The sequence below is a fragment of the Petaurus breviceps genome, unplaced genomic scaffold, assembly GCF_028583685.1.
Source record: "Petaurus breviceps papuanus isolate PSGF00001 unplaced genomic scaffold, PetGlider_PUasm1.0 156, whole genome shotgun sequence".
Lineage (NCBI taxonomy): Eukaryota > Metazoa > Chordata > Mammalia > Diprotodontia > Petauridae > Petaurus > Petaurus breviceps.
The window spans coordinates 8527824-8542323 of NW_027185720.1; the positions used below are offsets into that span (position 1 = coordinate 8527824).

At 45.9% G+C, this 14500-nt stretch overlaps 1 protein-coding gene across 1 annotated transcript in view; it reads left to right on the top strand.

Moving 5' to 3' along the window:
• The window catches only part of ABTB3 (ankyrin repeat and BTB domain containing 3), a 312820-nt gene extending 299788 nt beyond the window's left edge, over window positions 1-13032 (top strand). The window contains exons 14-16 of the mRNA XM_069082162.1: window positions 2824-2892; window positions 4697-4810; window positions 10806-13032. Coding sequence (XP_068938263.1) covers window positions 2824-2892; window positions 4697-4810; window positions 10806-11015 — 393 coding nt within the window. The 3' untranslated portion in view covers window positions 11016-13032. The remainder of the gene's footprint in view (window positions 1-2823; window positions 2893-4696; window positions 4811-10805) is intronic.
• Window positions 13033-14500: the final 1468 nt, after the last annotated feature.

The window sequence follows — 14500 nt, forward strand, 5'->3', positions numbered from 1 at the left end:
CAGAGCTGGGAGGGGCCTTAGAACAGGGAAGGTCAGAGCTGGGAGGGTCCTTAGAATAGAGAAGGTCAGAGCTAGGAGGGGCCTTAGAACTGGGAAGGTCAGGGCTGATAGAGCACTTAGAACAGGGACATCAGACCCAGGCTGGATCTTAGAACCTGAGTTTTCAGAGCCAGGAGGGCACTTCAAATGTGGAATATCAGGGCAATGCGAAACTTTAGAACACAAAATATCAGACCTAGGAAGACAGAATGTGTCTTGGAACACAGAATGTCTGAGCCAGGCAATGACTTGGACAAAGCCACCCAGCAACTTCATTCTAGAGCTACCTCAGACCCAAAATGCAGAATTACAAGTTCATAAACCTAGGGCTGGAAGACATAAATCTTGGATTTTCTATTTCTTTAGAGGAAAGATCACTGGCTCTAACGTCAGAGGATCAGGATTCAAATCCTGCCTCTGACATTTGTCTGCTATGTGTCCCTGGACAAGTTACTTCTCTCTGAGTCTCATTTCATCATCCAAAAAATCAGAGGCTGGAGTAGATGGCCTATAGAGCTATGATCATATCCATGTCAGTTCACTTTGCTGGGACTCAGTTTCCTCATCTATAAAATAAGGCAGCTGGGCTAGATGGCCTCTGAGGTCCCTTCAAGCTCCAGAGCTATGGTCTTTGCTCCTGAGATTAAGTCCAAGCACCTTATGGACACTGTGCCCAAGGGCACTTGTTGAGCTCATACCCAAAGTTGCCACTGGATTAACAGTATGATGTGTGCCAAGCTATCTGACCTCTCTGGGAATTATTTTTCCTTTCTGTGAGATGGGGATGAAAATGTTCCTCACCCATCCCCCCTCAAACCAAAGTTATATGGGGCTAGAGGACAGGAATCACAGCTCTCGTTCTGGCAATGTGTACATTTCCAGTGACAGTGTAGTGACTGGTCTTCGATGAAAAGGAGAAGGTTTTGGGGAATGTCTCCCTGGGACTTAATGAAAACCCAGTTTTCCATCAAAAAGATGTGGCATCGGGCTTGCTCATTGTCGCTGATTTCTAAGTCAGTCCAGGAAGACAAGTCAGAATGCTGAGGCCACTCGTGTCCAGCCGCCATCTTGAAGTCTCCTTTGACTGATCCAATCAAATCCAAAATTGACACGAAGTAGAAAGAGATCCTACAACGTCAGATCTGGAGGAGACTTTGGAGAATACTGACTCTATTGTTGCTATTTTTACAGAATGAGGCCCATTGAGGGGAAAGGCTAGTGTCCCATGGCTAGTGTCAGAGTTAAGAGGTGGAACTGGGGCTAGAACCGGGGCACCTGCCTCCTAGTTTAGCATCATCTCTGTCACATCCCTGACTGGGTCCAAAAGAGATGAAGAAGAAAAGTGTCTGCAACGTCATTCCTACCCCTCCTTCTTGGATCTCTGCAGTCTCAGTGAATGGCATGCAAATAATTAGTACTTGCCCTTGGACTCTCCTACTCTATCAGTGAAGATGTAGCACTGGCAGAGACCTTGGACATCTGGGCCAACCCTAACCCATTTTACAGAGAAGAGTGAGGACTAGGCAGGGAAGGCAGAGACTTGCCCAAAGTCACATGGGGAGTTAGTTTGTCACATGGGAACAGGATCTAAAACTGGAACAATTAACCCAACCCCTCATCTTACAAATAGGGAAACTGAGACTCAGAGTGGTAGAGTGACCTGGTCAAGGTCACACAAGCATTGTTAATGATGCCAGTCATTGTTAAGGCATGGGCTTGAAGAGACCTTAGATCAAGGTAGGAAACCTGCAGTCTCAAGGTCCCATATGACCCTCTAGGTCCTCAAGTTCGGTCCTTTGACTGAATCCAAACTTCACAAACAAATTCCCTTAATAAAAGGATTGGTTTTGTAAAACTTGGACTCAGTCAAAAGGCTGCACCCAAGGACCTAGAAGGCCATATGTGGCCTCAAGGCCTGCCTTAGATATCTACTTAATAGGTCATAGAACCAGAAAGGACCTCAACAGTCTTTGTATGTGTGTCCTGGGCCCCTCTAGAATCTATGAAGTGTATGGAGTGCTTCTAAAAATAATGTTCTTAAATCTATAACAAAATGAAATATATAAGATTGCAAAGGAATATCATCAAAATATTTTTTAAAATTCAAAGAATCCAGGTGGAGAATACCTAATATGGTCCAAATTTCTCATTTTCCTGACGTGAAAATTGAGACAGAGGGAATCAGTGGGACTTGGTCAAAGTCACATAAGCCAGTGAACAGAAGAGCCAGGGGGCCATTTGCATTCGGGTCTTCTGCCTAGGACGGGGAAGAGAAAGGGGAAGGAGTGAGCATTCATAGAGAGCCATATCTCACTTGGTGCTTTCAACAACCTGCAAGTTAGATGCTATTGTTACCCTCATTTTACAGAGGCCAGCAGAGGTTAAGTGACTTCCCCAGGGTCATACAGCTAGTAAGAGTGATAGGCCTAATTTGAACTCCTGTCTTCCTGACTCCAGGCCAAATGCTATACCATACTGATTTCTATAATAGCCGAGCAATTCCTGAAGAGGCAGTGTGGTTCAGCTGAAAGAATACCAACCCTGGAGTTAGGGAACTTGGATTCAAATTTTACCTTTGATGCTTATTCCCTGAATGATGTCGAACAAGGGCCTCAGTTTCCTCATACAGAAAATGGGAGAGTTGAACTACATGACCTTTAAAAGTCCTTTCTGGATGCCCCATCTTTGACCGTATTAACCTTTATTGAGAAATGGGTGGGGCCACCTCAAGTCAATAATCTGGGTGGGGTTTGGATTAACACCTTTTTTTATACTTTCTTCTAGCTGGTCATGCAGTATCTTTACTACGGTGGTCCAGAATCACTTCTTATTAAGAACAATGAGATAATGGAGGTTTGTGAAGTTTCACCTGGGATTTCTGTAAGCCTGGGTTGCCACTCGGCCATGTTTTGTTCCTGGGAAGGAGACCTGCCTTAGGAAGACAGACATCGGTGTCAGGGGTGGAGAAGCAGGAACGCAGCTCAGACTCAGGAAGACTAGTTTGGGGGCTGTTCCAGTAGCTCAGGACTGAAGAAGTATGGGTCTAGACTATGCTAATAGATAAGAAATCAGAATAAGAGAGCAGATGTGACAAACAGGAGCTCCCCTGGCTGGGAAGGACATATGGTTTCAGTCGCTCTTCTGACAAACACCTGCTTGGTCCAAGGGATTGAATTAAGTGCTTTGGAGTGTACAGAGGTATATAAGATATGGTCCTTGTCATCAGTCAATTAGTAAGCACTTATTAAGTGCCTGTAGAATACAGCTGGGTGGTAGGCATGAAAAAGCAAAAGTAAAACCATGCTCACCATTGAAGTGTCATGGTTCTCTTCAAGAATGAAGGACAAATAGCAATGACATTCCATTAGAGGATACAGCAAGTTTGCTTAAGTACATACAAAATAAATGCAAGGTCATGGGGGGGGGGAGCTAAGGAGCTTATAGTTGTAGGGAATCACTCTGAAGAGAAAAATTCAGTTCCCACATGGGGTCCAGAGATAATCGGAGAAGGCTTTCTCTCACACATCCATAAATAACAAATAAACATATCTAAATACATACACATATACTTGCATGTGCGTATTGTTTGTATGTACACATACATGTGTGATCATACCGATCTACACACCCATCTCTATACATATATGTACGTGTGCACACGTATCTGGGTATATTGGGATGTACAGAAAGAAGCCTTCTCCAAACGTGTCTATCTTTGGACCCCATGTGAGCACACAGATGTTCTCTTAAGAGGGATCCCTGACGCACACATATGTATATATGTAAGTATGTATAAATTACATATTGCCTAGAATATGTTACATATGGCACAGCAGAACTGTATATTTATATATACACATACACATATACATATACACACAGATAAATATATATATAAAATATACAGTAGATGTGTCCAGCTCATGTTTGTGACCAGCAAAACTCCCAAGCACAGCCTGAGCCAGATTAAAATGTCATTGGGAAATGTTTACCAAAATAAATAAAAACCTAATTCAACACAGAGAATGTCTGTGTGTGTTTTATGAGTCAATCGGCAGTCCAGAGGGGCTCGCTCCTATCTGAGCTTGACCTCCCTGGTGTACAGGAATAGCCAGGATGTAAGCCAGTGGGTGAAAAGCCTGGATCGCCAAGGGGAGCTCAAGAGAAGGACAGAAGGGCATCCTTTTAGTTCAAGGCAGGCTTCGTGGAGGAGTGAGCCTTTGAACTGGGTGGAATGTCAACATGAAGGGATTCGGACTTTGGCTGGTAGACAGTAAGGGGCCACTGAAGGTTTCTGGGTAATGGAAGGAAAAGATCAAAGCACTGGCTTGGTGACGTTTTTAGGATGAATTAGAAGGGAGGCAAAGAAAGGAAGTGGGTAGACCCATCAGGAGGCTGGGGAAATAGTTCAAGTGGGAGCTGCTAAGAGTCTGGACTAGGGTGGGAGCTAGAACGGAAAGGAGGAATGGGTGCTTCGAGGAAAGGCTCAACAGAAGAGGCTGATTCGATGTGAGCACTTAGGGAGAGGAAAGAATCAGAGGTGACAATGAGGTATCCTATTCAAGGCAGCGTGATTGACAGCCTCCCTTTGTGTGTGTGTGTGTGTGTGTGTGTGTGTGTCTGTCTGTCTGTGTCTGTGTGTGTGTTTTGATTTTAGCTCCTGTCTGCCGCCAAGTTTTTCCAGCTCGAAGCTTTGCAGCGTCATTGTGAGATCATCTGTGCGAAAGGGATCAATACCGACAACTGTGTGGATATATACAACCATGCCAAGGTATGAATGCCCCCAGCCCCTTTCCTGGATGCAAAGAGCATTGAAAAAGGAGGAGTCTGGTTTGTGCAGACACACCGGGACTGTGTCTGGGTGATCGCCCCAGACTTAAATGGACCAGAGAGGGATGTCCTACTCCCATGAGGTCCTTGTCGTTGGATGTGTTCTTGTCCCTGGGACAGGGAAAAGGCCATCCAAGGCCTAGAGCAGGGTAGTCAGATTGGAGATGGTTTAGGGGCCCTCTTTTTGACATCTCTGCCCTAGAAAAGTCACCTCTTAGTCCACCTGGGTAAGGTATGAAAGGGAAAGTAGGAAATGAAGAAACAGGAGCCTGGTGGTGGGAAGGAGCCCGAGATGGCTACAACATGGCCATACAGACCAGCAGGGTGCCATGAGGCCAGGGGGAAGGGGGAAGCAGCAGCTTCTGCAAATAGGGGACTACACCTCCCTCCACCACACCTGGGGAAGAGGCCACGTGCCCATGTTGGTTCCTTGAGACAAAGCCCTGACTGCCCTATGTAAAAGCCCTAAATACTGTGTGTCATACATAGTGGGTGCTATATCAATCCTTATTCCTTTTCCCCATTCCTTCCCTAGTTAGGGCTCTGAGCACATAGTAAGTTCTTTGTAAATGCTTGTTGATCAACTGATTGACTGAATGGTAGGGAGGAGATGAGGGCTGTCCAGCTCCCTTCCTATATCTCTGCTGTTTGCTAACCATGAGACCATCATTATCCCTTAACGTCTCTGGGCTTCTGTTTCTTCCTCTATAAGATGAGGTGCTTGGACTAGATGATCTCTGGGATCTCTTCCATTTCTAAACTTGTGATCCTCTAAGGCAGACTGCTCTCCCTGATATGATTTCTCTCTGGGTCTCAGTTTCCTCCTCTGTAAAATGAGGGGGCTACACTAATTGGTCTCTAAGGAACCATTCCTACTCTAGGTCTGTGACCTTCTCATCCTATCATTTTTAGACCCATCAGCTGCTCTATAAAAAAGCGATTGCCTGTTGTCTCCTTCATTCCCCGACCCCAAATTAGGCTGAGCCCCCAATCAGTCAGAAGTCACCTACCTGGGACCCTCAGCTAACCAGGGGATCATGGAACTAAATAGCCAGAGGTCTGGAGAAAGCTTTTGAGAGCAGCTGGCAGCCTCCCCACCTGGGGGAAGGGAGGACGGTTTCATTTTTTTGTCTGTGTTCAGCTCAAATGACAATTAAGCAGGCTGAGGTCAGACTTAACACTCCCCCCCCCCCCCCCCCCCCCCAGACATCTATCTACCCATCTTTATATCTGTCATCTGTCTTTCTATCTCTTTATTTTTCTATTTCTTTCTGGCTTTCAATTGGCTCCTTTTTTCTTTTCTTTTTTTCTTTCTTTCCCTTCCTTTCTTTTTCTTCCTTTTCTGTCTTTTAACATACATTGATAAAGGATATTCTAAATGCTAAGAAGATCAGGATTAGAAAGCCTTGAAAGAGGGATAATAATCTGGAGGTTAAGACTGTGGGGACACTCTGGATTTGATCTGGGAGGTAACAGGGAGCCCATGGGACTTAATGAGTACAGAGGCGATGTGATCAGACCTGGGCTTTAGGAAGATCATTCTGACACCTGAAGAGAGGATGAACCGGTGTGGGGAGAAACAAGGCAGGGAAACCAGTCAGCTGCTATTGCCCCAGCCCAGGCACACACACTATCTCTCTCTCTCTATCTGTGTCTCTGTGTGTGTCTCCATCTCTGTGTGTCTCTGTCTGTCTCTCTGTGTGTCTCTCTCTGTCTCTCTTTCTCTGTGTGTCTGTCTCTGTGTGTGTCTCTCTGTCCTTCTCTCTCTCTGTGTGTCTCTCTGTGTCCCTTTCTGTATGTGTGTGTCTGTCTCTGTGTGTGTGTCTCTGTGTATGTGTCTGTCTCTCTGTCTCTCTCTCTCTGTCCCTCCCTCTCTGTCTCTGTCTGTCTCTGTCGGTCTCTCTCCCTCTCTCTCCTTCAAAGCCAAATCCTGTTTGTTGTCAGTGGAAAATTCCTCTCCTTTATGTAGTTCCCACAGCAGCAGGATATTTTGGACAAAATGCTTCTTTAAATATAACCCAATGAGATCAATAGTAGAGCCTTTATCATTCCCATTTTACAGATAAGGAAACTAAGGCTGAGAGGTGTAGTGAGACACCCAGTAAGTGGCAGAGTCAGCATTTTCCATGTGGCCAAGCCTTCATCTTCCTCTCCCAAGGCTCCTTTCCCCCCATACCATCAATACTCCCCCGCCAGCCCATAATCCAGCTTCACATGGATTCCATTACTGGCAGATGGTACTCCAAGTGGAGAATCATTTGATGACTATGGGATGGGGGAGGAAAACCAGCCCTTGGCCTTGAACCTTAGGAAATATGAGAAGGCAGATACAAATAGCCACATTCCAAATGTCAAAAAGGACCCCGACAATATCAAGTCTAACCCCTTGTGACAACTTTCCATATAGGAAGAGGCCAATGATGAGTTTTATTTGAGCAATCCTGATTTTCCAGCAAAGCTGGCCAGAATTAGGAAGGCTGCATCTTTCAGCACATTTTCTTTATTTACAAAAGAGGAGGGTGTGTTGGCAAATGTTTAACAAGCACCTCTCCAGGAAGGGGGTGGGGAAGGTGTGTGCATGATACACTTTTAGGTTTAGCTTGCATTATTAGCATTTTCTCCATCGCTTTCTTAAGTCTAGACAATGAACAAAGCAATCCTTCAAGCCCTGATTTGTTGTGTTTACTGATTTCCAAAGTGGAAATAAATACTCATGAAGAAAATTTAACAATTGGCTCTTTGGTGTGAATTGGCTCTAGCACATTCCTGCAAAAAAAGCAAGCAAAGATCTTTCTCTCGAATGGAGTAAGCCAGAGGTCGGGAACCAGCAGGAGAGTGAGAAGGGGTAGGGATGACCAGGATCCCATTAATAATCACAGATACCATTTCTATAGGATCCTTTACAGGCAGCTAGGGTGGCGCCATAGTGCACAGAGTGCTGGGCTTGGAATCAGGGAGACTCCTCTTCCTGAGTTCAAATCCTATCTCAGACACTTACTACCTGTGTGAACCTGGGCAAGTCACTTCACCCTGTTTGCCTCAGTTTCCTCATCTGTAAAATGAGCTGGAGAAGGAAACAGCAACCCCCCCACCCAATATCTTAGCCAAGAAAGCCCCAAATGGAGTCACAGAGAGTAGGACACAATTAAACATGGGATCCTTTACTAATAACATAACACTACTACTAATATAGCATTTTATGGTTTACGAGGCACTGGACAAATGTTATCTCATTTAATTCTCACAACAACCTTGGGAAGTAGGTGCTATTGCAGTTGAGGAAACTGAGGCAGGTTAATCGACTTGCCAAGAGTCACCCAGCTAGCGAATGTCTGAAGCTGGATTTTCCCTTATATCTTCCTGACTCCAGGCCCAGCTCTCTATACAATGAACCACTTAGCAGTAAGGTCAGGGCAGACTCAGAGAACCAGGGGGATAAAAAAGGGTCAAAGAAAGGGGGTCAAGGAGTCGTAAAGCAAGAGAAGACATGTGACACAATGGACAGAATTCTGGATTTATCGTCAGAAGTTGTTATTGTCCAGTCATTTCAGTCATGTCCAACTCTTTGTGATCCCATTAGGGGTTTTCGTGGTAGAGATAGTTTGTCATTTCCTTCTCCAGCTCATTTTACAGATGAGGAAACTGAGGTAAACAGGATGAAGTGACTTGCCCAGGGTCACACAGCTAAGAATTTTCTAAAGCTGGATTTGAACTCAGGTCTTCCAGACTCCAGGCATGATGCTTTAGCCACTACACCACCTACTGACCTGTAGTCAGAGTACCTGGGTTCAAATCCTGGCTCTTTTGCTTTGTAACTGTTGGGTTGGAGAAAGGGCTGGAATAGATGGTCTTTAAAGTTCCTTCTCTCTCTAATACTCTATGATTCCATGGATTTCTTCAGGTCCAATGGAAAGAGCTCTAGGCTAGGAGTCAAGGGATCTGGCTTCAAATTCTGCCTCCACTACTAGTCAGGTAGCCTAAAGAAAGTCATTTCTCCTTTCAGACTGGCTTCTCTCACCTGCACAATGAAGGGCTTGCATTAGCCAGGCTCTAGGGTCCTTTCTAACTCTGCAATTTTATGAGTCTATAAGGGCCCAAACTCCTCTCAGGCAGGATGAGTTAATAGTCGTACTAATTCATTCAAACCATTAGGATACCACCGAGCACCTTTCCAGTTTTATGTCCTAAATGACACGTCCTTTTTGCTTGCAGATGGTTGGCTCAGTGGGTTGCAGCTCTGTGCTAATGAGGCCAAGGTCATGGGCACACTTCCCATGTATGCCACGAAGCAATACACATTTAAAAAAAAACACAAATTTGTCATTAATGATTTCTCCTTTCTTGGATCATTGTCATAGCTCAGTGTCTCCTCCCCACCTCTGCCCTCTCTGCCCTCTCCTCATTTGCCCAGGAGAGGAGGATGCCCCATTGTAACAAGGAAGTACAGCTTAGCAAAGTAAATGAACATGCTGGCAAAGCTGGAAAATATATGTCTTATCTCAGCCATATCTCTGCCTAGAATAGAGCGAATAGCATCTTTCACATAGGGCTAGAAAGGAGGTCCTTTCCAGGACCTTAGAAGCCACTATCAAGTCTGACCCTCTTGTTACAGATGAGGAAACTGAGGCCCAGAGAGAAGTGACTTGTCCAAGGTCACATAGGGAGGACTATGGGATCATAGATATAGAGCTCATCTAGTCTGATCCCCTCAGCTTCTTTGTTTTTTGGGAGTTGGGCTCAATGGCCTCCAAGCCTCATCCAGATCCAGATGCTGGATCTAGGCTTCTCTAGAACCACAGCTGGCCGTCGGTTGGGTTTCTCTCAGAGTGATTTTTCCTCCTTCTTTATTCTGCATTAGTTCATATAAATCTTCCTGCTTCTCTGAATCCTCCATTTCTCCACTGTCCTCATTGTTCCTTCCAGGGAAGATAACACTCCCTTCATGCATCACAGTGTGTCCAGTTATGTCCCCAACCAGGGCACCTACACTGCTTCTAACTCTATCCCACCACAGAGAACGGAGATTGATGTCCTCAATCCACACTCCGCAGATCCTTTCCCTAAATGCAGTCTCATCTGACCCATTTGTGATGCAATCGGGGGGTTTAGGATCCCCCTCTGGGGGTTGGGATCTTAGATCTAGCGCTGGAAGGAGCCTCAAAGAATCATCTGATTCAACCCTCTCTTTTTACACATGAGGAAACTGAGGCCAGGAAAGGGAAATGACTTAACCAAAGTCACACAGATAGTCCTCAGCAGAGCCAGAATTTGAACCCAGTTGCTCTGATTACAAATCCAACACTCTTCCCTCAGTACCATGCGGTCCCCAAGTCATTATTCTAAAGTTCCGTTCTCTCCCCAGATGCTAATGAACAATAGGTTAATCAAGGAACATCTATTAAGTGTCTACTGTGTGTCAGGTACAGAGCTAGATGCTAGGGCTATAAATGTAAGAGTGAGACTGGTCTTGTCCTCAGGGAGTTTCCATTCTACTCCCCAAGGAAGCACTGCTTCCTTTCATCTCCCTCCCATTAACTCTTGGGCTCCATCCTGTTTTACTGTTTTAACCCAGGTGTAGGCCCTATCTGCAGACACACAGGAGGCACACTAAAACAGGGTATCAGAGAGCTGGTACAGTAAGTATAAGAGGACCCAGGTTCAAATCCTGCCTTTGTCACTTCCTACCTCTGTGACCTTGGGCAAGTCACTTTGCTTCTCTTGGCCTGTTTCCTCATCTGTAAACTGGAGGTGTTGAATTAGATGGCCCTCAAGGTCCTTTCCAGATCCAGGCGTGTGTTTCTATAAATCCCTTCCCCTCACCAGGCCTCAGTTTCCTCATTAGCAAAATGAGGATTTGGAAGAGATAGCCTCCAAGGTCCCCCATGCCTTGGCAGGTACAAGCATCATGCTCACTGTCTTCTTTTCCTCTTTCCCAGTTCCTTGGCGTCACAGAGCTCTCGACCTACTGCGAAGGCTACTTCCTTAAGAACATGATGGTCCTCATTGAGAATGAGGCCTTCAAGCAGCTTTTGTATGATAAAAGTGGAGAAGCGTCGGGTCAGGATGTGCTCCAGGACTTGCAGAGGACGTTGGCAATCAGGATACAATCCATTCACCTCTCCTCTTCCAAAGGCTCTATTGTCTAAACCCCCTCGATGAGAGAGTACTCCAGCGGGACCTCACAAGTTCTCTGGCCGCGTCAGCTTCCAATGAATACACACAATTCCAACCGGCATGTTCTTGTCTGGACTCAGGAGCTGTCTCTGCTGCCCTGGCTCCTCCTGCCTCAGTGACTGTGCATAGCTCGTGTGCATTCCTGACACCAAGAAGATCCTGCTGATCACTGGGCAGTGACTGGGTCCTGCTTTGGAAATCTAGTGATGGGACCAAACAGCTGTGACCCCACTTTCAGCATCCCTTGAAGCACGCCCATTTGTGCTGGTGACCGCTGATGGAAATTGGCCTAACTAGCAATGGTTGGGCTTCCCAATGCCAGATGGAGCTCAGTCCAGTCCCCACCCCTAAGAGCATCCCTGTATGCACTTCAGAGACTGGTGGTCGCAGGTTTAGTGAGATCCCATCATGCCTGAGAGATGGTTGGGACTGTTGCAATCATGAGAAACAGTCTTGGCAAATTTTTAGGGGTGGGGACTTTTTAAAAAATATGTTCATAAAAAAAAACAAATGGGATAGCCTTGTAGTTGAAAAATATATTTCTAAAAAGCTTAAAAGTTCCTTTTCAACAGAATTGTGTATAAGGATCCAAGTTTGGGATTTTTCCTTTTTTTTTAAAAAAAAGGTCAAAGGTACTCCCTGTGTCAGTGCAAAAGACGAGATTTCCACCGGTGTTATTTCTCAGCTGGTCTAATCTTGCCTCGCCAACCACAGTGACGTACAAGAAGTACACTGCCAACAACCACCTCCAGTTCTGCCATTGAAGAAACAATCGTGCATGCTAATCGTTATTTGGGGTTCAAACAAAGGAACAACTTTTCCTCCTGCCCACCAAAGCCTTTGCATGGGGCTGGATCTGGGCCACATGATATTCACGCTACATAATTGCCAAGGATTCCACGGAACGTCATCTCTCTCTCCACCGCCATTTTGTGAAGCCAGGGCTGCCCATTTCTTTTCCTGGTAGAGCATCAAAGTGCAATGGTTTCCATGGGATCACATTGGTAGAAACTGAATTTTAAGGGAAGCCAAGAGTGGGTTGGGGGGTGGGAAGGGGAGGGAGGGAGAACATGAGAGCATTTAGCATTTATTCCAGGGCTCTCTTCTCTTCTAGTAAGATATCAGTACTTTACTACCGACCAGAGAGTGTGACTATGTTAGACTATTTGTTATGACTAAATATGTAATATAGAATGATTCCCCCCACTACATCCCAAGAATGGACGGTCTAGGGTTCTCAATTATGGACATTTACTGCCGGACCTCAGTTTCCTTTGCAAGTCAGTAGCTAGCAAGAGAGATGGGTGAGGGGCCACAATGACTCCTTAGTACCTTTCACACATCCTTGTTTTGAAATATCTGTGACCGAAGCAAAGACTCTTCACCATTCGGGGCGACATAATGGTAACACCTTCCTTCACTCCTAGCATGCCTCTTCAGAAATTACCACCCATCTCCCAGAATCTCTGTTTCAGAAAAGCTTCCCCGTCCCTTTGTAGCACGAGGTAATTTTTTGGTCCATTGCTCAGAATGTTCGATGTCAGTGGCCGCTTTGTTTCCACCCCCTGGCATGTCCAGGCTGCCTGCTCCCACTCCCAGGTATTATCTGCCCATCAGCTAGGAACGATCTGTTGACATCAGTGTATCAATACTCTCTTAGGCTTGGTCATTTGGAAAGCTTCTCGGGTTCCCTCTGAGCAAAAAGGGGAGAACTAAAATAACTTCCTGCCCATCCCAGGTAAAGGTCCATAGCATGTGATCTAGCAGGAAGCCTCCCGCCACATCCGTCCGTCCACCGTCTGTGTCCTCAAAGATGCTGTCTGAGATGTACCGCTCCTGGTGACTTCCTGTCCTTGAATGTTAAACGCTAGAGCAGAGCAGCCTGGCCTTGGCTTGTGCGATGGCAACCCTCCCCACGCCCCCTGCCCCATGGTGTTTATGTTCAAGCTTGGTGTGCTTTCTCTGTCATTAAAGCAAACATGATTTTTCCATGCTGTGATCATTTCTGTGGGATGCAACTAACCCGAGTGGCCACTCCAAGATAGGCCTTCTCTTGAAATCCTCCCTTGAAAATAAAAATGTTGTCCCTTAAACACTTGTGGGAGGTGAACACCGATATAAATCAGGTTTCCACAGAGCTCTGTCTTAGAGATGGAGGCGAAAAAAAGCCTTCCTCCCATTATGCAGGTTCCTGGGCTCTCAGACACGGTCCGGTCCACTTTCATCCCAGCTAGTCCTCAGTCAAGTCAAGTCAGCAAACACTGACTAAGCAGGTGCTTTGTGCCAATTGCTGTGCTAAGCTCTGAGGATTCAAAGGGAGGTCAAAAAAATGGTCCATGCCATCCAGGAGCTTACAGTCTCATGGGGGACACAACATACAAGTAATTATGTATAGGCAAGACCTATTCAGAGTAAATGGGAAGTGAGCTTGGAGAGAGGGCCCTGGTGTGGGTGCATGGACCAGGCAAGGCCTCCTTCAGAAGGTGGGATTGGAATGGATTCTTGAAGGGAGCAAGGAAGCTAAGTAAGGTGGGGAGGGAAAGTATTCCAGGCAGGAAGGGAGACAGTCATGAAAAGGCAAGAGATGTTGAGGAACAATGAGAAATCCAGTGTCCCTGGAATATAGACTACGTGGAGAAGAGTATGAAGTGTAAGGAGACTGGAGCGGAGAAGGGCCAGGTTCCCAAGGGTTTAAGAGTCAAATGGAGGGTTTTATACATGGTGTCCCATAAGAGCAAAAATCGAAGATTTGGGGGATTTGATCCGGGAGGCAAAAGCGAGCCCTGGAATTTAACGAGTACAGAGGTGACATGATAACACCTGTGCCTTAGGAAGCTCATTCTGACAGCTGAAGAGGATGGGCAGGAGTGGGGAAAGGTCTGAGGCAGGGAACCAGCTGGTAGCCATGGCCCTAATCCAGGCACTGGATGAGGAAGAATCCCCACAAATACTGAATGTATAGAGCCTGGTGCTGGACTCTGCTGCGGGTACAATAAAGCCTGCCCTCGGGGAGCCTGCATTTTTAAAGGGGGAGAAAGCACATAAAGGGAGAGGTGGCCAGGGAAGGGAGCTTTAGGATCGGGGAGTAATGGGAAGTAGAGGGCATTATTGACCAACCTTTCCAGTAGCAGATGGCTGCATTGATGTGATCACATAATCAATTAGCAAGCATTGATTAAGAGCTTCCTGCTTTGTGTTATGCACTCTGCTAAATGCTAGGGAGAGCTCCCCCACCAAAGAAAAAATACAAAAAGCAAAATTCATCCTTGCCTTCAAGGAGCTACGGAAGACATTAGCATTAGCCTAATTGGTCATGGCAGAACTGAAAAGGATAGCTGCTCAGCAAAGACAAGGAAAGGTGGATTACTCCTTAACACTTAGGTCCAACGAGATTTCCAAGCAGTTCCAGCTACCTGTTCCAGTGATGCATCTTAACAAAGATGCTAAATGACTAGTC